Source organism: Danio aesculapii, chromosome 22 (assembly GCF_903798145.1).
Source record: "Danio aesculapii chromosome 22, fDanAes4.1, whole genome shotgun sequence".
NCBI classification, from domain to species: domain Eukaryota; kingdom Metazoa; phylum Chordata; class Actinopteri; order Cypriniformes; family Danionidae; genus Danio; species Danio aesculapii.
Genome location: NC_079456.1, coordinates 23467018 through 23490267, shown reverse-complemented (window position 1 = coordinate 23490267; position 23250 = coordinate 23467018). Strand labels below are relative to the sequence as shown.

General features: G+C 36.5%; 1 protein-coding gene across 10 annotated transcripts in view; it reads left to right on the top strand.

Annotated features, from left to right (window-relative positions):
* Positions 1-23250, top strand: part of ptprc (protein tyrosine phosphatase receptor type C) — a 75951-nt gene that overhangs the window by 32146 nt on the left and 20555 nt on the right. For 4 of the 10 annotated variants that reach the window (XM_056447389.1, XM_056447388.1, XM_056447387.1 and 1 more), the window contains 12 exons: positions 11893-11916; positions 12017-12238; positions 12805-12984; positions 13269-13376; positions 13493-13627; positions 14276-14416; positions 14757-14903; positions 15259-15458; positions 15535-15595; positions 15764-15866; positions 15968-15999; positions 16081-16181. In XM_056447389.1, coding sequence (XP_056303364.1) covers positions 11893-11916; positions 12017-12238; positions 12805-12984; positions 13269-13376; positions 13493-13627; positions 14276-14416; positions 14757-14903; positions 15259-15458; positions 15535-15595; positions 15764-15866; positions 15968-15999; positions 16081-16181 — 1454 coding nt within the window. Of the gene's footprint in view, positions 1-7450; positions 7535-8375; positions 8463-11709; positions 11791-11892; positions 11917-12016; positions 12239-12804; positions 12985-13268; positions 13377-13492; positions 13628-14275; positions 14417-14756; positions 14904-15258; positions 15459-15534; positions 15596-15763; positions 15867-15967; positions 16000-16080; positions 16182-23250 lie in introns of all 10 variants that reach the window. The other 6 variants (XM_056447380.1, XM_056447381.1, XM_056447382.1 and 3 more) reach the window with 2 other exon arrangements.

Sequence of the window (23250 nt, the reverse complement as noted above, 5' to 3'; positions counted from 1 at the left end):
ATTATTTCATTATTTCAGTTTTGTTTTGTTTTTTTAAATCCTATGCTAATTTGTGTAAGAAACATTTAGAAAAGCTAAATTTGATTTGATCTAATAATCATTATCATTCAGTGAGTAATACTGAAAGAAATACCCAGACAAACACACCAACCTCACCTCCACGCACTTCGCAACAACAAAACATCACCATCACATCAGGTAACAGTGCTTCAAATATTATATTCCAGGTTTTTTTTTAATATCCCATACAAGATTGTATAAAAGTATTGATAAATACAACATTTACAGTACATTAATTCTAATAACTATTATCATTTAGGGGATAGTACTAAAATTAACCAGACAAGCACATCAATCTCACCTCCACTCAGCCATACGCAACACACAACCATCAGTGCAGGTAACGCTGTTTTTAGCTTTCATTTTTCAGGTGTTTATAAACTATCTACCTATGTTTTTTATGTTGTCTTCAGTTACTTTACCATTGTTTGTGGCCAGAATGAAGAAAATAGCCCACAGGTTTGATATAAGAGGAATAAAAATGTCCCTGCGAAGATTTAAGGGATGATGAGTATAAATGCTCACAACAGTGTTGGCCATGTTGCAATATTTACACCATAGGGGAGAGCGCTGCTTAATGCAGAAGTATAAATGTGCTGTAAATTAAATTGTACACTTGATATAGATAATAATTTAATTAGTAGCAATCAATTCAAAGTGTTTGGCATAAAAGTCAACAGATAATTATAAAAATAACCCTTGTCAAGGTTTTAAAAATCTGGTGAGGAAAACCTTAATTTCAGACCCTGTAAGGGGTAAATTTATAAAAATGAACTTCTGCAGTTTATTGTAACAATAATAGTACATTTATATGTTGCTAATTTTAGTCGCCACGTGTTGTCCAACTTCCTTAGTGTCAGGGTCTTATATATAAAAATGTAATTTAATATAACAACCACTATAAGTTTTACTACAGATATAAATGACACAAAACCAATAGGCTTACCTTCACGCACTGCCATGAAATAACACAACATCAGACCCAGAGTTTTAGTTTGCTAAATTATACGTTGTATTATGTCCAGCCACCATGTTGTCCCATACTGAACTGTGTTTACATATTTACAAAACACTTTACTTGATTCAATCATCCATTTTAGGTAATAATTCTGAAAATAATAACAAGACAAACACACCAACCTCACCTCCACGCACCTCGCAACAACAAAACATCACCAGCACATCAGGTAACAGTGCTTCAAGTATTATATTCCAGGTTTTTTTTAATATAAATACAACATTTACAGTACATTAATTCTAATAACTATTATCATTTAGGGGATAGTACTAAAATTAACCAGACAAGCACATCAATCTCACCTCCACTCAGCCCTACGCAACACACAACCATCAGTGCAGGTAACGCTGTTTTTAGCTTTCATTTTTCAGGTGTTTATAAACTATTTACCTATGTTTTTTATGTTGTCTTCAGTTACTTTACCATTGTTTGTGGCCAGAGTAAAGAAAATAGCCCACAGGTTTGATATAAGAGGAATAAAAATGTCCCTGCGAAGATTTAAGGGATGATGAGTATAAATGCTCACAACAGTGTTGGCCATGTTGCAATATTTACACCATAGGGGAGAGCGCTGCTTAATGCAGAAGTATAAATGTGCTGTAAATTAAATTGAACACTTGATATAGATAATAATTTAATTAGTAGCAATCAATTCAAAGTGTTTGGCATAAAAGTCAACAGATAATTATAAAAATAACCCTTGTCAAGGTTTAAAATTCTGGTAAGGAAAACCTTAATTTCAGACCCTGTAAGGGGTAAATTTATAAAAATGAACTTCTGCAGTTTATTGTAACAATAACAGTACATTTATTTGGTGCTTATTTTAGTCGCCACGTGTTGTCCATCTTCCTTAGTGTCAGGGTCTTATATATAAAAATGTAATTTAATATAACAACCACTATAAGTTTTACTACAGATATAAATGACACAAAACCAATAGGCTTACCTTCACGCACTGCCATGAAATAACACAACATCAGACCCAGAGTTTTAGTTTGCTAAATTATACGTTGTATTATGTCCAGCCACCATGTTTTCCCATACTGAACTGTGTTTACATATTTACAAAACACTTTACTTGATTCAATCATCCATTTTAGGTAATAATTCTGAAAATAATAACAAGACAAACACACCAACCTCACCTCCACGCACCTCGCAACAACAAAACACCACCAACACTTCAGGTAACAGTGTGTTTAACAATATTCATTTATTATTTCATTATTTCAGTTTTGTTTTGTTTTTTTAAATCCTATGCTAATTTGTGTAAGAAACATTTAGAAAAGCTAAATTTGATTTGATCTAATAATCATTATCATTCAGTGAGTAATACTGAAAGAAATACCCAGACAAACACACCAACCTCACCTCCACGCACTTCGCAACAACAAAACATCACCATCACATCAGGTAACAGTGCTTCAAATATTATATTCCAGGTTTTTTTTAATATCCCATACAAGATTGTATAAAAGTATTGATAAATACAACATTTACAGTACATTAATTCTAATAACTATTATCATTTAGGGGATAGTACTAAAATTAACCAGACAAGCACATCAATCTCACCTCCACTCAGCCATACGCAACACACAACCATCAGTGCAGGTAACGCTGTATTTAGCTTTCATTTTTCAGGTGTTTATAAACTATCTACCTATGTTTTTTATGTTGTCTTCAGTTACTTTACCATTGTTTGTGGCCAGAATGAAGAAAATAGCCCACAGGTTTGATATAAGAGGAATAAAAATAAAATTGTCGCTTCGAAGAATTAAGGGATGATGAGTATAAATGCTCACAACAGTGTTGGCCATGTTGCAATATTTACACCATAGGGGAGAGCGCTGCTTAATGCAGAAGTATAAATGTGCTGAAAATTAAATTGTACACTTGATATAGATAATAATTTAATTAGTAGCAATCAATTCAAAGTGTTTGGCATAAAAGTCAACAGATAATTATAAAAATAACCCTTGTCAAGGTTTTAAAAATCTGGTGAGGAAAACCTTAATTTCAGACCCTGTAAGGGGTAAATTTATAAAAATGAACTTCTGCAGTTTATTGTAACAATAATAGTACATTTATATGTTGCTAATTTTAGTCGCCACGTGTTGTCCAACTTCCTTAGTGTCAGGGTCTTATATATAAAAATGTAATTTAATATAACAACCACTATAAGTTTTACTACAGATATAAATGACACAAAACCAATAGGCTTACCTTCACGCACTGCCATGAAATAACACAACATCAGACCCAGAGTTTTAGTTTGCTAAATTATACGTTGTATTATGTCCAGCCACTATGTTGTCCCATACTGAACTGTGTTTACATATTTACAAAACACTTTACTTGATTCAATCATCCATTTTAGGTAATAATTCTGAAAATAATAACAAGACAAACACACCAACCTCACCTCCACGCACCTCGCAACAACAAAACATCACCAGCACATCAGGTAACAGTGCTTCAAGTATTATATTCCAGTTTTTTTTAATATAAATACAACATTTACAGTACATTAATTCTAATAACTATTATCATTTAGGGGATAGTACTAAAATTAACCAGACAAGCACATCAATCTCACCTCCACTCAGCCCTATGCAACACACAACCATCAGTGCAGGTAACGCTGTTTTTAGCTTTCATTTTTCAGGTGTTTATAAACTATTTACCTATGTTTTTTATGTTGTCTTCAGTTACTTTACCATTGTTTGTGGCCAGAATAAAGAAAATAGCCCACAGGTTTGATATAAGAGGAATAAAAATGTCCCTGCGAAGATTTAAGGGATGATGAGTATAAATGCTCACAACAGTGTTGGCCATGTTGCAATATTTACACCATAGGGGAGAGAGCTGCTTAATGCAGAAGTATAAATGTGCTGTAAATTAAATTGTACACTTGATATAGATAATAATTTAATTAGTAGCAATCAATTCAAAGTGTTTGGCATAAAAGTCAACAGATAATTATAAAAATAACCCTTGTCAAGGTTTTAAAAATCTGGTAAGGAAAACCTTAATTTCAGACCCTGTAAGGGGTAAATTGATTAATATGAACTTCTGCAGTTTATTTTAACATAACAGTACATTTATTTGTTGCTTATTTTAGTCGCCACGTGTTGTCCAACGTCATTAGTGTCAGTGTTTTTATATATAAAAATGTAATTTAATATAACAACCACTATAAGTTTTACTACAGATATAAATGACACAAAACCAATAGGCTTACCTTCACGCACTGCCATGAAATAACACAACATCAGACCCAGAGTTTTAGTTTGCTAAATTATATGTTGTATTATGTCGAGCCACCATGTTGTCCCATACTGAACTGTGTTTACATATTTACAAAACACTTTACTTGATTCAATCATCCATTTTAGGTAATAATTCTGAAAATAATAACAAGGCAAACACACCAACCTCACCTCCACGCACCTCGCAACAACAAAACACCACCAACACTTCAGGTAACAGTGTGTTTAACAATATTCATTTATTATTTCATTATTTCAGTTTTGTTTTGTTTTTTAAAATCCTATGCTAATTTGTGTAAGAAACATTTAGAAAAGCTAAATTTGATTTGATCTAATAATCATTATCATTCAGTGAGTAATACTGAAAGAAATACCCAGACAAACACACCAACCTCACCTCCACGCACCTCGCAACAACAAAACTTCACCAATACTTCAGGTAACAGTGTGTTTAACATTGTATTTCGGTTTTGTTTTGTTTTTTTAACATCCCATGCTAGTTTGTGTAAAAAAACATTTATAAAAGCAACAATAGATTTAATCTAATAATCATTATCCTTAAGTGAGTAATACTGAAAGAAATACCCAGACAAACACACCAATCGGAACTGCACTCACCTCACAACAGCCAAGCACCACTAAAACTTCAGGTAACAGTGATTTAATTATTTTATTTCAATTTTTTTTTATATCTCACACTAGATTGTATAAAAGTATTGATAAGAACAACATTTAAATTAATTCTAATGACCGTTATGATTTAGGGCAGTGGTCCACAACCCCTGGGCTGTGGACCGGTACCAGTTTGTTAAGCAATTGGTGCCGCGTCGCACAAGAAATCCTTAATTATTTTCGTCTTATTTATTATCTGAGTCTGAACGATCTTTTATTTTGAAAAATCTTTTTTTTTTGTTTTCAAATAACTGTATTTTCTCAGTTACATTTCAGTCATGGCCAAAATGTTATCCAAAAGCTAGCAAAATAAGTAAAAAACTGACATTTTTGGAAAGTTTACGAAAGGGTTAGGGTTAGACCCATTAACTGCCAGGGAATTAATCCGCAACACATTTGAAAACAAATCAGGTGAATCCAGCATGTCTGTGTAAGAAGATGACGCAAATGACGGCGGTCCACTATTCCCAAAGGATGCGCACGGCTTTCGTGCACATATGGGGAGTGACGTGCTCATGCCTTCCAGGTGCCCCCATTTGCAATCATCTTCAGAATGCTGCGAGTGCATCTCGAGTCACATGATAAGAACTGACCGAACAGCTTCATATTTTGTATGGAATATACACATTTCGGTATCTCAGACAAACACTGCAGTGCTTTATAATTTTCTCCATAAATGAAACTTGTATCAGAGCTACAGCAATGTTTTGTCAGCTTGTCATCCTCTGAGAAAATGGTTGATGGTCGCCTACAGTAGCAATCTAAGTAGACACGACCCCCAACCTCCCAGGTAAAATTGTCAAGTGTTGACCGGTCTGTGGCGATAAAACAATTGGGGACCACTGATTTAGGGGATAGTACTAAAAATAAGCAGACAACACATCAATCTCATACACAGCAACAAAACACAAAAGTGTATTCAGCTTTTATTTTTCAGGTGTTTATAAACTGTTTACCTATGTTTTTTACGTTGTCTTCAGTTACTATACCATTGTTTATGGCCAAAATTAAGAAAATGGCCCACAGATTTGATATAAGGGGAATCTAATGTCTCGCCGCTGACATTAGGGATTATGAGTACAAGTATAAATGTTCACAACGGTGTTGGACATGTTGCATGGTTTGCATCGTTTTTGAACTGTAATTTTGACCAGGGGTTTTGAACAGTAGTGCAGAATGTCACATGATCACAGTAATACACAGTATCAGCTGTTCTGTTGTTCTGTGGCCTGATCAGCCAGATTAAACTCTTCTTTTGTTAACTAGTGAAAACACAGGCAGCACCAGCACCTACAAATCCCACTCCCACACACTCCATCTCACCCACTCTTAGAGTCACTAAAACCAGCACGGGTAAAGTCATATTATTTGAGCTCTCTCTGCAAATAATTCCTGATCTTTTATCATGTCTAATACTACTGCACTATATAATAACTCCTGTGATGCACAAGCCCTGCAGAACCCTTATAATGCACAAATTGGGTCTAAATTTACCTGTTTTTAATCCCTGTGTTATTTCAGTTATGGGATGTTTTTGATTTAAATATATTTTATCTTTTAGTAATTCCAGGTATTCATTAAATGAATGTTTTTGTTTTCCACAATTAACTTTTTGACATATTTCACATAAAGCGCAATCTTTCTATTTCTACTCTACATTGATTTTACTCCTATGGGTCAAAAATGACGAATATAGAGAAACCATTGATATTTGCAATTTGTAAATATGTAAGAAAGGAAAAATGAAAATTAGGATTTGAGTCGATTGAAAGTTCATTAAGCAATGCCTGGATTACTGAACAATGAAATTTATTCTTACAGTATACAGCTCTGAAAAAAATGGACCACTTGACAATCCTTAGTTTCTCAGATTTAATAATAGTTATGTGTTTGCATAAAATGTAATTTATTTAGCATTATTTAAATAATATGTAGCTGTTTTTGTTGCATAAAGCAGCTTTCACATCGGACACAGAATGTGCTGCGCTGACCCACTATTTTAAACTCTGACTGTGGCGAGCTCCTCAATTTAAGCTCTTGATTGGTCCAGCAACAAACCGATCTTGCACTGTTGCACCATTGTTTAAGAGTGAAGAAATCAATATTTGGTGGAATAACCATGATTTTCAAGCACAACAAATGAAAACTAATTTTAAATGACAACATTTTAATTTGGAAGAAATGTTATCTTACCTTTATGAAATGTCACATACATAATAAATATAGAAAACCAATATAAACTGAGAACTGTTAAGTGCTCTTTTTTTGTCTCCCCATACCTGTAAAACATAAAAACTCATTCTTGTCAATTTAGACCCAATATTGTGCATTAAATGGTTAATCTTTGACTTGACTAAATGAACAGTAACAGCTAATAAGATAATCTGTGGCCTGATCAGACAGTTTTAACTCTTCTATTGTTAACTAGTGAAAGCAGCAACAGCACCTCCAGCACCTACAAACCTCACCTCCATGCACTCCATCTCACCCACAGTCACCAAGACCAGCACAGGTAAAGTCACACCATTTGAACCCTCTCTACAAATGATTACAGTTTATTGTGACAAAATGGCTCAATTCATGATGATGAACCTATATATGTGCTTTTTTTATACTATATATACTATTTGAAACACTTGTTGATATAGAAAACGGTATGATATTCTAACAGATTCATTTGGTAGCAATCAATTTGAAGTGTTTGGCATAAAAGTCAACAGGTAATTATAAAAATAATCCTTGTGAGAGTTTAAAAAATCTGGTGAGGAAAACCTTAATTTCAGACCTTGTGAAGTGTAAATGTATAATTTTTGTATGTATATTGCTGAACTTCTGCAGTTTATTGTAACAATAATAGTCCATTTTTGGTGCTAATTTTACTTGTCATGTATTGTCCAGCTTCCTTAGTGTCAGTGTATTTATTACATAAGAATGTTATTTATTATAACAGCCATTATAATGTTTACTAAAGATATAAATGACACAAAACCAACAGGCTTACCTTCACGCATTACCATGCAACAACACACCATCATCACCACTCTAGGTAACACTGTATTAACATTAAGTTAATTTTTTTTATTCAGTTGTATATTGTTTAAAAGATCGACTTTTCTTTCTGATGTAATCATTATCTTTAATGTCATGAGCGTATTTGACATTCTGTTTTTTTGAGACCAACCAGTTTTAGTTTGCTAAAATATATTTGGATATTGTCGAGTGTATGCATTCTGTTGTTATAATAAAATTAAATTTAAGGACATATAAAAAAAAAAAAGGAACAAAAAGCTAGTATTATTTCAAGTCATCAAAAATTTCCCCAAAATTTTAATTGATTCATTAATCCATTTTAGGTAATAATTCTGAAAATAATACCAAGGCAAACACACCAACCTCACCTCCACGCACCTCGCAACAACAAAACACCACCAACACTTCAGGTAACAGTATTTTATTATTAATAATTTTATATCTGGGGCATCACAGTGGTGTAGTGGGTAGCACAATCGCCTTACAGCAAGAAGGTTGCTGGTTCATGCCTCGGCTGGGTCAGTTGGCATTTCTGTGTGATGCTTGCATGTTCTCCCGTGCTGGCGTGGGTTTCCTCCAGGTGCTCCGGTTTCCCCCACAGTCCAAAGACATGCACTATAGGTGAATTGAATAAGCTAAATTGGCTGTAGTGATGTGTGAATGCAAGAGTGTATGGGTGTTTTCCAGTGTTGGGTTGTGGCTGGAAGGGCATCTGCTGCATAAAACATGCTGAATAAGTTGGCAGTTCATTCCGCTGTGGCGACCCGTGATTAATAAAGGGACTAAGCCGAAAAGAAAATGAATGAAAGAAGGTTATCATTTAGGGCAGTGGTAGGGAACCTATGGTTCTCGAGCCACATGTGTCTCTTTGACCAAAAATATGTGGCTCTCCAGCTGACTTCCTTCAATAATATTTTACCGTTTTAAAAATTACACAGTAAAAATGAGGAGTAGGATTTACTTAAAAAAAGCTTGGCAACTTTTTTCACTCAGAAAAGGCTAGTAAATCTTCAAAGCTTTGCCAAGTAACAGATTAACCAAAATTATTAGTACATTTAATTAGAAATGTTAAGTTAAATTCATGTGGGGAATTCTAAGTAAATTCTATTGACTTTTTGTTTGTAAAATTTACTTAAGTCGTATGTTTAAATATATTACTATTTTGAGATTTATATTTTATCCTATATTCCTAGTTATCTTTTTTAGTTATCCTGAGTTAACTTTATTTTAAAATGTTAAATAAAACTGCCACACATTTTCATTGAGTACTTTAATTTGAATTAAATTTCTCAATAAAACAAATTTAAAAAGTCCTTTCAGACAGAATGATGGGATCATCTATGTTGGCATCTTCCTCTTCTGTAGTACTGCCCAGTACAACGATCTTCCCAACAATTGGTGAAGCAGTCTTTAAGCAGGTCTCTCAACATCCTGTCAAATACACAAATAAGTGCAAAGTGATTAAAGTACTATAGAGTTAGTTGCAATGTAATCAGTGTTATCTCAGCGCAAGGTGCGACGTAATAGTTGTTTGCTAGTTTCAGCTTGGCGCAAGAGTCGTTTTGATGTTTTGCGCCACTCTGTTTAAATAGCAAATGCATTTGCGCTCATATGTGCGCCCATAGGCGTTCTGATCTAAAAAAGGAGGCGTGTTGAGGCGCATTGAAAAGCTTAAATAGAAGGTTCAAATATAGATCAGATCAAAGCTGGTCTATTGTCCAGCACAGAGCGCGTTAGTTGTGCGCCTGGATTACACATTGCTTAATACAGACAGGGTGTACAGCAATACGCAAATATCTTTACAAATGAAAAATAATTAAAATATTTAAGATATATATATATATATATATATATATATATATATATATATATATATATATATATATATATATATATATAGGATATAATAAGGATATATAGCCTATAGGATATAATTATAAAGGATTAAAATATTATAAAACATATTATTTTTAGCCTACATAAATATAAAAACCAAACCTTCATGCCTTCATCTCGGGGGGCTTTTTCAATTTATTCATAACAAATTGCTTTTGTATAATGTTATTATTATTAGTAGTATTATTTATTATATGTATATGTATATTTGTTTTATTAAAAACAAGATTAGATTTGCCCACCTGTCAGGTTTTAGACCATATGGGGCATAGCATGTGTGTTTGGATATAACTCAGTTGTTTGAGCACACTTCATTATTATTGTTCATTTATTCGTTTGGTGAAAATTAGAAATTAATTTAGAAATAGTTTTGAAACAAATATTTGCTCTTAACAAATGAAATTAATTATTAATATGCTAATTGATGTCTGTGCATACAAGGTTTCCCCATCCACAAGAGCGAAAGTGAAAGTTAATAATGAGGAGGCTCATCTCTCATTCTCACACTGTAGATGCTCTGTTAATTGTTTTCTCTCTAGTGAAACACTCAGTTTTTCCACTTACAAAGTCTGTCATGTAAATAGCAAATGCACTATGGCGAGACGCAACTGACTCTTAAAGGGAATGGGAGATGAGACTCTGATTGGTTTATTCTCAAAACACACCTATAACTCATTAAGAAAATAGGCTCAACCCTGTTAGACCATGTGCCACGGTGCAAAGCGGATTTTTCCATCATTAAATTAGCAAAAGTGGATTCGGACATGCCCTAATTGCTTTTGTGCCCTGCGCTTTGCACTTTGCGCATGGATCGTCAAAATAGAGCCCATTGTGTTTAACATTGTATTTCAGTTTGTTTCCTGCACATTTTTTTCATGGCTAATACTGCAGTATTTAAGTAACTCTTTGGTGCAAAGACTCTGCAAACACCTTCTAATGCACAAAATGGGTCTAAAATTACCTGTATTCAATTCCTGGGTTATTTCATTTATGTATGTATTTCTGAATTAAATGTATTTTCCGGGTAATTATCAAATGTCTTGCTTTTGACCTCCACAAATTAATTTTTGAAATTTTACAAAAAGCTTAGTTGTATTTATACTGTAGATGAAACATTCACAATTTTTTGCAGGTAAATTTACTCACAAATTAAGAAAGGAACAATGAAAATTAGGATTTGAGGATTTGAGATGATTGAAATTTCATTAAGTAATACTTGGAATACTAAACAATTAAAAATGCATGTATACAGTATACAGTTCTGGAAAAAATAAGTACCACTTGACAATCCTCTAGATTTCTCTCTCTAGTTTCTCTCTAGATTTATGATTTATAGTTACATGTTTCAAAATAAAATACATCTTTAGTGTAAACATCATGACATTTCTTCCAAACATAAAAAATGTACATAAAAATAGTCATTTATAGGATTTGAAATAACGTGTGCTATTCTAGCGCACTCTCAATTATTAAAAAACAAAAAGACAAAATTTCAATTAGAGATTTGGAAGAAATGTAATGAGACTTTTATAGAAAAACATGTGATTAATAAGCAGAACTGAGAACTGTAGTCCCTTTTTTATATACAGTACATGTACAATAAAAAAAACTCACTCAGGTCGCTTTAAACCCAATATTGTGCATCAGATGGATAATCTTTTGAGAATTACATAATGTAATGAATGATCACATTATTGATCACAGCTAATAAGGTAATCTGTGGCCTGGTCAGCCAGATTTAACTCTTCTTTTGTTAACTAGCGAATGAAACCAGCTCACCTCTAAACATCACCCTCACGCACTCCACCTCACCCACACCCCCAGTCACCACCAACAGCAAGGGTAAAGTCATGCCATTTGTGCTCTCTGTACAAATGATTACAGATTATTGTGACAAAATAGCTTGTATATAATAGCTAACTTATAATTGTGTGCTTTTCCCAGGTGCCACAATAAGCCCAAGTACATGTGAGTACTGCACTTGTTGTGTGAAGTCAGCTCTGTTTGTGTTGTTCAGAATCTACAATTTGCTTCTTATTTATTTGTCAATATTAATTTGCACTTACAGGTTGGTACAACATAACATGGAAGGGGAATGAAGCAATAATCAATGTGTCTTCAATCACCAAAAATGCAAGTGACTACAGAATCGAGTTAAGGCACAACAATAAATCCATATATGGAATTTCTCCCTTCACAATACCACTTAAAAATTTAACACCGTGCACTGAGTACACCATCTACGTTGACAACTGTCCTTTTGATGGGAAAAACTCTTTTTATGTTGACGGTAAGTCATTTACAGCTAGAAATTACTATGTGATTTTGCCAAATATAGTATGAATATGAAGCCAAGTTCTTCCTGCTATACAGCATGACTAACAATGTTGATTTGAAACTAGCTATTTTTTTATTGATGTAAACCAGGAATGTAATGTCTGCTTCTGTGTAAATAATTTTAAAACAACACTTTACAATACTTTGTAAAACAACACTTTACAATAAGGTTCCATTAGCTATTGTTACAGTAATTCATGTATTTATTAACCAGAGGTAACAATGAACAATACATATATTAAAGTATTTATTCATCTTTGCTAATGTGAGTTAATAAAAATACATATGTTTGTTGTTAGTCCTATTAGCTCATAATGATTAGTTAACCAGCAGAATTTGAATTTAATTGTTATCAGGCCTTTATAGAATAAAACACTTTGCTAATAAATCATTTTTTTTTAAATAATGCATTAGTACATTTTGTAGAAGTATTGCTTGGTCTTAGTTCATGTTAGTAAATTCATTATCTAACTAATGGAACCTTGTTTTGAAGTGTGATCATTATTTCTCTGTTTTTAGAAACTGAAAGTAAAAGCCATACTGCAAAACTTGATGAGGAAAACAAAGTGTGTTTTGAAGATGACAAATGGAATTTGAAAAAATGTTTACAAATAGAAGCCAATAACTCCTGTGTTAAGAGGACAATTTCCTTTAACCAAAGCAGATGCATCTACAGAATGAATGTCCACATGCCCCCTTGTAAGTATTTGATAAAGATAAATAAAACAATAGGTCTTGTCATTTTTGTTTGGCTTCAAGAGTGTTTGTTACAGTGCATTACAATCATTTTACAATTATTGTATTAAGATAAATGTAGTTGATGTATTTATTTGATAATTATGATTACAATTCATTTACATTAACATTTCTATTCACTATTTACATCACAGTAACTTTTTTTTGCTTTGAATGATAAATGCATTGTGATATTAATAGAAAGCACAATAACAGATATTTAACTATTTATTTTTGTCTTTTTCCAGTAAAACCTGAGATAAATTACAATGAAACAAGTCCAACTATGTTTCTGTGGGAAAATAAACCAGATACGTGTCATGAAAGCAACTTTAAGGTCCATTGTACTGATCAAAGTAAGTAACAGCAATGCTTATGTTATTTTTATGTGAATGAATCTTTTTTTTAAATGTTTTTGTTGATGCATAACCATTAATACTGTAGCTAATTAGGTTCATTCTTTACATTTTAGAAGGCGAAATCAGAAGATATGGTTTGAAACAAAATGTGCTATTCATTCCTTCCAAAATGTACAACTGTACTGGAAAATACGAAAATGGCAAAACAATCTCTGAAAGCAGTCCCAGTGTAATCAACATCACTTGCAGTGAGTAGCTGACTTATATGGCTTTCGCCATAAGTAGCTGACTTATTCCAGTTTTCCGTAATAATGTTTTATTGTTATCTGGCTGTTTTTTTTTTTTTGTTTGTTTGTTTTGGGTTGCTTAAAACAATAGTTTTTGGTTAAATTAAAGAAGTCTTTAACTTCTTTTAGTGCAGATTCATGCCATTTGAGCATGAAAAATATCTGGAAAATTACAAAGTACAAACTTGCTCCAAAAGAAGCTATTTCCATTATTGTTTCTGAACACTTTCAAACACTTCGATTGACTTTAACAAGAATTGGACAAAATTAGAGATTGATCAGAAAAGCACAATTGAAATGAATTATTTTCAAGTAATATTTGTATTTTTTCTTTAAAATATATTTTATTTAATCTTAATCTTGTTAGTGAAAGAAAAATATGGTTATAGCCAAGCTTAAAACAAAACCTGCACAAATATAAATCACAAGCTGTAGACAAACAATATCAAAATCATGCAGTTTTGTTGCGATTAAGGTTTGGAACATAAATTGGTCTTACAGCAAAAACTATAGCAACAACAACAAACAAACAAACAATGAGCTACATAAGTTATCGTTACATGCTTTTTTGTGTTCCCTTATTCATGACATCAGTTTTGTATTTTACAGATTTGGCTAATGAAACTAAGTCACCTGTTGTATCCTACAATTCAATTGAGATTTCATGGAATCTACAATATAAAGGCAAATGCTCAGGGATTGTATTCACATTTTCAGGCAAATGCAAAAGCAAACAAAACAAAGAAGTCGGTAAGAACTCAGAATGTGTTTCATGTAGGTTTGGAGATTTCCAGATATCAGGTTAATGTAGGTTTGAAATTATTATCTGTTTCCATTAACAGAGTTAAGGAAAACTGCATACAAATAAAAATGTAAAAAAAAAAACATTATTCCTACCCCCTATATATTAATTGTGAAACAATTAATATATACATGTATGTATTAATTAAAAAAACTAGAAATAAATTGTTCATGTTACTGGTCCCAAATGAGTAATTACTGATGATTAAGTGTTAATTTTTAAAGGAAAAACATATAAGTATTATACAAATCCTATAAAAACTCACTAATACCATTTTTATTTTCAAAGCCTGTTCCAGTGACCCGTCTGGATGGAAAAATTGTAAATTTGAAGTAGAAGCATTTACCAACTATACATGTGATATTACAGCCCAATCTGATCCCCCTGACTACACTCTTCATACAGCTCCATTTCACATAAATACACCTTCTCACAGTAAGTGTTACATCATTTTATTTTATTTATTTTACCCTCTGTTCTTTATATGTTAACGTTTTATATGACGTGGACTACAAGATGCTAACTGATAGAAAGTGTGATGCCAGAAAATGGCCAAAATGTCACAGAATATAACAGAAATATAATCAGGTAGTCTTTTTAATTGAACAGCACTAAAAGTCTCCATTTTGATTTTTGTGGTTCTGTGGCTATTTTGATCTGTTTTATCTTATATTTAGATTGTTGGATATTATTTAAATGCCAGTAATTCGCCATGCAGGACTAAATAGACATCAGATAATCAGTACAATGTCATCATATCAATTGTCTTTTCTTTTCTGTGTTTTAATAGCTCCAGATTTTGAATCCAAAATCACTATCGATAAAACATCTCAGAATTCTTTTACTGCACAGTGTAATGATGTGAAGAAATGGAATGGACATAATGGAAATTATAGAGCTCGTCTCATCAATTATGAACAAACTAAAACAAATTCAACATGCTGGTTTTCATTTGAAAATCTTTACTACCTCACAAACTATACTATTGAGGTATTTTTTTACAGTAGCTCCAGTGTCATTATTGTGTTTTGCTTTGTGCCTCACAATATTTTTTTATTTCTTTCAGATTACAGCCAAAAATGGCAATGGCAATGTGACCACTATTTCAGCGTTCATATCCACTAGCTGTAAGATAAACTCCTACTTGATTTGAAAGTCAAACCCACCTAGAGATGGCAAAATATTTACAAGTACTATAAGATAAAGATAAAACATAAAAGGTTTTGTATTTGCAGTAATAAAATGTTCTAAATGTAGTAATATCCTGAATCTGGAGTTTTGCACTTCTTTCTTAGATAACCATAAGGCTGTAATCGGGTTCTTGGCGTTTCTCATCATAGTGACTTCAGTTGCTCTCCTTTTTGTGTTGTACAAAATTTTCCTGCTCAAAAGAAAACAGTATGTTTGTCAAATCTTTTTTTAAATTAATATAAACATTATTATTGTATTAACATTAGTGTAGTGCTTATCTATGTTTCTGATGTAATGTCTCACCGCAGGACTCCTGAGGAAGATGAGATCTGTCTTACACGTATGTCATTCGCATTGTTAAAATCGGTGTGTTTTGATGGTGAATGGATTTCTGAACAATATATTTTTTATCCTCTTCTAGAGCCCCTGCGCAGGGTTGAGCCCATCTATCCAGATGGTTTAATTGATGCTTATAGGACCAAGATTGCTGATGAGAGCCGACTGTTTATGGATGAGTTTCAGGTGATTCTCAATAGCAGGGGCCTCATGTATCAACGCTGCGTACGCACAAAAACTTTGCGTTAGCCAGATTTCACACTCACGTTTGGATTTACTAATGATGAAATGAACGTGAGAATGTGCGTTGGTCCACGCCAACTTCATGCCTGGCGTACGTGTATTTCCAACACTATTCCATTGGCGACTCCTAGAGGCAATTGTGTTAAATTGCACACTACAAAGTATCTTTGAGCCGTGCAATGGCAGCTGTATAGGACAGGATCATCTGCATGTCTAGCAGGTATATAAGGTTTCTATACCATACAGTTGACCAGCCAAACATTAAAGCGCAATATGCAGTGATCGCCGATTTTCCCAGTGTAATCGGAACGATCGACTGTACACACATTGCTATAAAGGTGCCATCTGAAGATGAATTTGCATACGTGAATCAGAAACATTTCCATTCAACAAATGTGCAAATAATATGTGATGCTCAAATGTGCTTAACACAATACATACACTTATTAATGATTCCTACTTGTCTTCCTCGTGATGAAGAGTAGGCAAAATCTGATATGTAGTAGTGGGGAAAAAAGATTGAGTTTATCAGATGTTGGATTCGAGCCGAGTTCATGATTGATTGTGTCAAAACTTATTGCCATGTGCTTTACGAGCTACGCCACTCACGCTGCTGATGGCTGCTCTCTTTAATTGTTTTAACTCTGTCAATAAAATTGGACACTACAAAATTTTACACCTTTATATCACACTATTTCTTTTTTAATTCTTTCACAGTGCGATGTTCAGACCCCACTGCGTTAACCGGGTCAGCTTAACTCTCCCACTCTATTTTTTCCTTTTGTTATTAATTCTGGAGGACAAACTTGCAAATAACTCCGTTTATCTCCGGTCTACCACCGAAAGGAGCACCTCCAATTCACATTCTGTTCAAAGTTTCTCTTCCTGCTGGCTTTTGCCATTGCTTTTTCATTTGGTTTTGCCAAAAGTAGAGTTATTACCATATTTAGAGGGAGGGAGGCAGGGAGGGGTTTTGCGCTCGTGCACGTGCGCTCAGTTTCACGTTAATTTGGATGTCCACGTGCACAGTGTTTCATACATCTGAATTTATTACTGTGTACACACATTTACAGCTTTGTCCGTATGCAATGTTTTAGAATGAATTCAACACAAGTCTTCGTACATGAGGCCCCAGGAGTTTTCAATGCTACAGACCCCAAACGTGGCCCTTAAAAATGGTTAAAAAATGTATGCTGTGATTTTTTTTTATTAAACGGTAACACTTTAAAATAATGGTTCATTAGTTAATGTATTTACCAACATGAACAAACAATTAATAATACATTTATGAAAGTATTATTTATTCAACTTTGTTAATGTAAACTTTAGTTAATGTTATTTAAGTTAAAAAACGTTAGTTCATGTTACCTCACTGTGCATTAACTAACGTTAACAAGCACAACTTTGGATTGTAATAATGCATTAGATAATGCTAAGCAATTGAGGTCATAATTATTAGCCCCCCTTTGATTTTTTTTTTTCTTTTAAATATTTCCCAAATTGTGTTTCATTTTCACAGTATGTCTGATAATATTTTTCTTCTGGAGAAAGTCTTATTTGTTTTATTTCAGCTAGAATAAAAGCAGTTTTTAATTTAAAAAAAAAAAAAACAGTTTAAGGTCAATATTATTAGCCCCTTTAAGCTCGATTTTTTCTCTATAGCCTACAGAACAAACCATCATTATACAATAACTTGCCTAATTACCCCAACCTGCCTAGTTAACCAAATTAACCTAGTTAAGCCTTTAAATGTCACTTTAAGCTGTATAGAAGTGTCTTGAAAAATATATAGTCAAATATTATTTACTGTCATCATGGCAAAGATAAAATTCAGTAATTAGAAATGAGTTATTAAAACTATTATGATTAGAAATGTGTTTAACTTATTAGATAATGTAAGTAAATACTTTAGCTAGCATTAACTAATAGACATTATTCTCAAATATTACCAATTAAACATATAGTTGAAGGCAAAATTATTATCCCTCCTGTAGAATTTTAAATACTTTTTCTTTTTTTTTTTTCTTTTTTGGAAAGTCTTGTTTTTGTTTTGTTTTTTGCCTTCAATAAAAGCAGGGTTTAGTTTTGTAAACAATTCTTAAGGTTATTATTATTGTCTACAGAACAAAGAACTGTTATCAATAACATGCCTACATAACCTAGCCTTTAAATTGCACTTTAAAGCTGAATAAAAATATAGTACACTTTAAAATATCACACCATAGTTAATGTATTTACTACCATGAACAAACTATTAACAGTACATTTATTGCAGTATTTATTTATCCTTGTTAACATTAGTTAACAAAGCTATTTAAGTTAAATAGCATCAGTTAATGCACAGAATCAGAAATAATCATAATCAGAAAGAGCTTTATTGCCAGGTATGTTCACACATACGAGGAATTTGTTTTCGTGACAGAGCTTCTACAGTGCAACAGCATTACTGTCATGGATTGGTCAGGCTCTCACGACCCCCACTCACGAAGATCACCATCACCTGACTTCTAATGAGCACACAGCTGCATCACATTCACGAGCACCAGATAAAAGCACAGCACTCCAGTCGCTCATTGTCCGGGCTCGTCTCGACGAAAGCGGACAACTGAGCGACCACTCAGCGTAGTCATCCTCAGCTAAAACAAACGATTTACTTACCTGTTCTCTTTGTATTCCTCCTAGTCTTCCTGGTCCTCCCGAATCGTCCTGTCTTCCAGTCCTTCCAAGTCTGTGTCATCCTCTGTCAGCTGTATCTGGTGTGTGCTGTCCATCCTCGTGTATTCCTGTTACCCAGCCACGGAGGAAAAGACCCCAACATCATTCCTGATCCTCCTGGCTATCCTTCATGTGCTCCTTGTTGTCATCTAATAAACACCCTAACGTTTCCTTACCTCTGTCTCCTGTCCGCTTCATAACAGAAGCCCGGACCCATAATCGACGACAACATGAGCACCCCCGATCACCTTCAAGAGCTGGCGGACCAGTTGAAGCGGATTCTACAGCCACCAGCTCCACTTTCCAACGCACCACCAGCACCGAGCACTTCCGCCTCCACAGTTTCTTCTTCGGCCCTTCCTTCCAGTCCCATGGCCCGACCAGCGCCCTACTCAGGCGGAGCGGGGGAGTGCAATGGTTTTCTGTTACAATGTTCCCTCATATTCGAAATGCAACCTTCTCTATATCCCACAGATAAGTCGAAGATCGCCTACATCGTATCTCTACTCTCTGGACCTGCACTTAAATGGGCTGAGACGATCTGGAACCAAGCCGGGCCGGTCATGAATTCCATCACTACCTTCACGGAGTATTTCAAAGAGGTGTTTGGACGTTCTGATGGGGAAGTAGCCGCTGGAGAGCAGCTGTATCATCTAAAGCAAGGTACTCTATCTACACAGGAATATGCTCTCCGGTTTCGCACTCTAGCAGCTGCAAGTGGATGGAATGAGAGATCGTTGTTGACCACGTACCGGCTCGGCTTGGAACCCACTCTCCGAATCCAACTGGCCACATTAGATGATACAATGGGTCTGGAGAGATTCATCCAACATTCTCTCCGATGTTCCGATCGTCTCCGTTCCTATCAACAGGACACCATCACCCCCTCGTCTGCACTCCTCCAATCGCCTGAGTCAACAGCCTCTCCAGAACCAGAACCCATGATAATAGAGTCTGGAAGACTGACATCCGCGGAACGACAGAGGAGGCTGACCCGGGGTCTGTGTCTATACTGCGGTGTCAGTGGACACACCCGTATGGAGTGTCCCCTTCGTCCCATTCGGACTTCAGTGAGTGTATTCAGTACGAATATTGAACAATGTAAACCACTTACTACCACCGTACAAATAACTACTGCCTCTATTTCTCTCCTTGTCACAGCCCTCATCGACTCCGGGTCAGCAGGGAACTTCATCTCCCAATCCCTCTGTCGTCAACTCCACCTCCGTACTGAGGCGTCCTCGCATATATACCAGATACAACCGATAACCCAGTGCACTCGATCTTCGACCCGTATCCATCGACAATGCGAAGACATCCTTCTTCAAGTGGGGTTGTTACATCAAGAGAGGATTCAATTTCTGGTTCTGGAGGGTGCAAATATGGACATCATTCTAGGGCGCCCGTGGCTGGTGAAGCACGATCCCATCATCTCTTGGGGCACAGGAGAGATAAAGAAATGGGGATCTGGATGTACACCTGCCTGTTTTCCAAATCTCCCTCTTCAAGGTCGGAACCCCATTTCTTTGTTTGCAACATCGGTCGAGAGCCCTCCTGAGAAGCAGTCTATCCACATTCCTAAGGAGTACAGCTCCTTTCATGATGTCTTCTGCCCCAAGAGAGCTTCCCAGCTACCGCCGCATCGGCCATGGGACTGCGCGATCGACCTAGTTCCAGATGCCCAGTTGCCAAGAGGTAGGATCTACCCGCTCTCGCTTCCAGAGAATCAGGCAATGGAAGATTACATAAGGGAGGCTCTGAGTCAGGGGTACATACGTCACTCAAAATCACCAGCCGCCTCAAGCTTCTTCTTTGTGGCCAAGAAGGACGGAGGGCTGCGTCCATGCATCGACTACAGGGTCCTAAATAACGGTACAGTAAAATACCGATATCCCCTTCCTCTGGTACCAGCCGCTTTGGAACAGCTCCGAGAAGCTAAAGTCTTCACTAAATTGGACCTCCGCAGCGCGTATAATCTGATAAGAATACGTGAGGGGGACCAATGGAAGACAGCATTCGTGACCCCTACTGGCCACTATGAATATGAGGTCATGCCTTACGGTCTGGTCAACGCCCCCTCCGTATTCCAAAACTTCATTCATGAAGTCCTCCGGGAGTTTCTTCACCACTGTGTAATAGTGTACATAGATGACATCCTCATTTACTCCCGGAGTGAGGCCGAACATCGCCAACACGTTGCGGAGGTCCTACACACATTGAGAGAACATCACCTCTACCTCAAAGCGGAGAAATGCTCATTCCACCAGAAGTCGATTCATTTCTTGGGATACATCATTGACCAAACCGGTATACGTATGGATGGGAAGAAAATTGAGGCTGTTCTATCCTGGTCAGAACCCACTTCCATTAAGGAGCTCCAGAGGTTTCTTGGGTTTGCTAACTTTTATAGACGGTTTATCAAGGACTACAGCAGGATTACATCACCTCTCACTAATCTCCTCAAGGGTAAACCCAAAGGACTGGAGTGGACCAAAGAAGCAGCCGCAGCCTTCCGCCTTCTTAAGAAGGAGTTCACAAGGGCCCCACTCCTGACTCATCCTGACCCAAATCTTCCTTTCGTGGTGGAAGTGGACGCATCCACCACCGGCGTCGGGGCAGTATTATCTCAACATCATGATACACCGCCCCGACTGCATCCCTGTGCCTATTTCTCTCGGAAGTTGAGCCCGGCGGAGCAGAATTACAGCATAGGAGACAGGGAGCTTCTAGCAATCAAGCTAGCCTTGGAGGAGTGGCGTCACTGGTTGGAGGGAGCCAAACATCCGTTCCAGGTGATCACAGATCACAAAAACCTCCAATACATCAAAGAGGCCAAGAGACTATGTCCACGTCAAGCCAGATGGTCACTTTTCTTCTCACGTTTTGATTTCTCCATTTCCTATCGTCCAGGACCCAAGAATCTAAGAGCAGACGCTCTCTCTCGTTTACACGAGCATCACGATCATGAAGAACTCCCAACGAAGATTCTTCCCGAACACATCTCCATTTGTCCGATCACCTGGAACGCTCCTCCAGTCGTTGCCACTCCGGAAGCCCCTGCTCCGCCGGGATGCCCTCCTCATCGGCAGTTCATACCACCTGAACACCGGGTAGATCTGATCCACTCCTTACATACCTCGCTAGGCACTGGACATCCAGGGATCAACAATACTCTCTCGCTAGTATCCCAACGATTCTGGTGGCCAAACATGGCAAGGGATGTGAGGCAATATGTTCAGGGCTGTAAGGACTGTGCCCAATCCAAGAGCCCACGTCATCTACCCGCTGGAAAGCTCCATCCCTTGCCGATTCCGAACCGTCCCTGGTCACACCTAGGAGTGGACTTTATCACTGACCTCCCTTCGTCAGAAGGTAATACCTGTATTCTAGTCATAGTAGATAGATTCTCAAAGTTTGTCAAACTAATCCCTCTGAAAGGTCTTCCCACAGCCTTTGAAACTGCCGACAATATCTTTAATCAAGTCTTCAGGTCATTTGGTATTCCAGAAGATATTGTGTCGGACAGAGGTCCACAGTTCATCTCACGTCTATGGAAAGCCTTCTTCAAGCTCCTAGGTGTGGCCGTCAGCCTCTCTTCTGGATATCATCCCCAAACCAACGGGCAGACAGAGAGGAAGATTCAGGAGGTGGGACGGTTCCTGAGGACCTTCTGCAGTGGTCACCAGAACTCCTGGAGCCAGTATTTGGGCTGGGCAGAATATGCCCAAAATTCACTGCGGCAACCCTCCACCGGACTCACGCCATTCCAGTGCGTCCTGGGCTTCCAACCACCGCTCTTTCCCTGGGATGGCGAACCATCTGATGTCCCCGCAGTGGATCACTGGTTCCGGGAGAGCGAGAGAGTCTGGGACGAGGCTCATCAACATCTGCAGAGGGCAGTCCGTCGAAGCAAGGTAACCGCCGATAGGAGAAGGTCTGAAGAACCCAGATACACACCCGGACAAAAGGTGTGGCTATCCACCCGGGACATACGCATGCGACTGCCCTCTCGCAAGTTAAGTCCCCGATTTGTTGGTCCCTTCACCATCGTGGAACAGGTTAACCCCGTCACCTACAAACTACAATTACCCTCTCACTACCGTATTCACCCTACATTCCACGTATCACTCCTGAAACCCTATCACGATCCTGTTCTTCCCTCCACAGAGCCTGACCACGAAGAGGAACCCCCTCCTCCACTGCTCCTAGAAGAAGGAGCCGTCTACGCAGTGAAGGAGATCTTGCGTTCCCGACGTCGTGGTGGCCAGTTGGAGTACCTGGTGGACTGGGAAGGGTA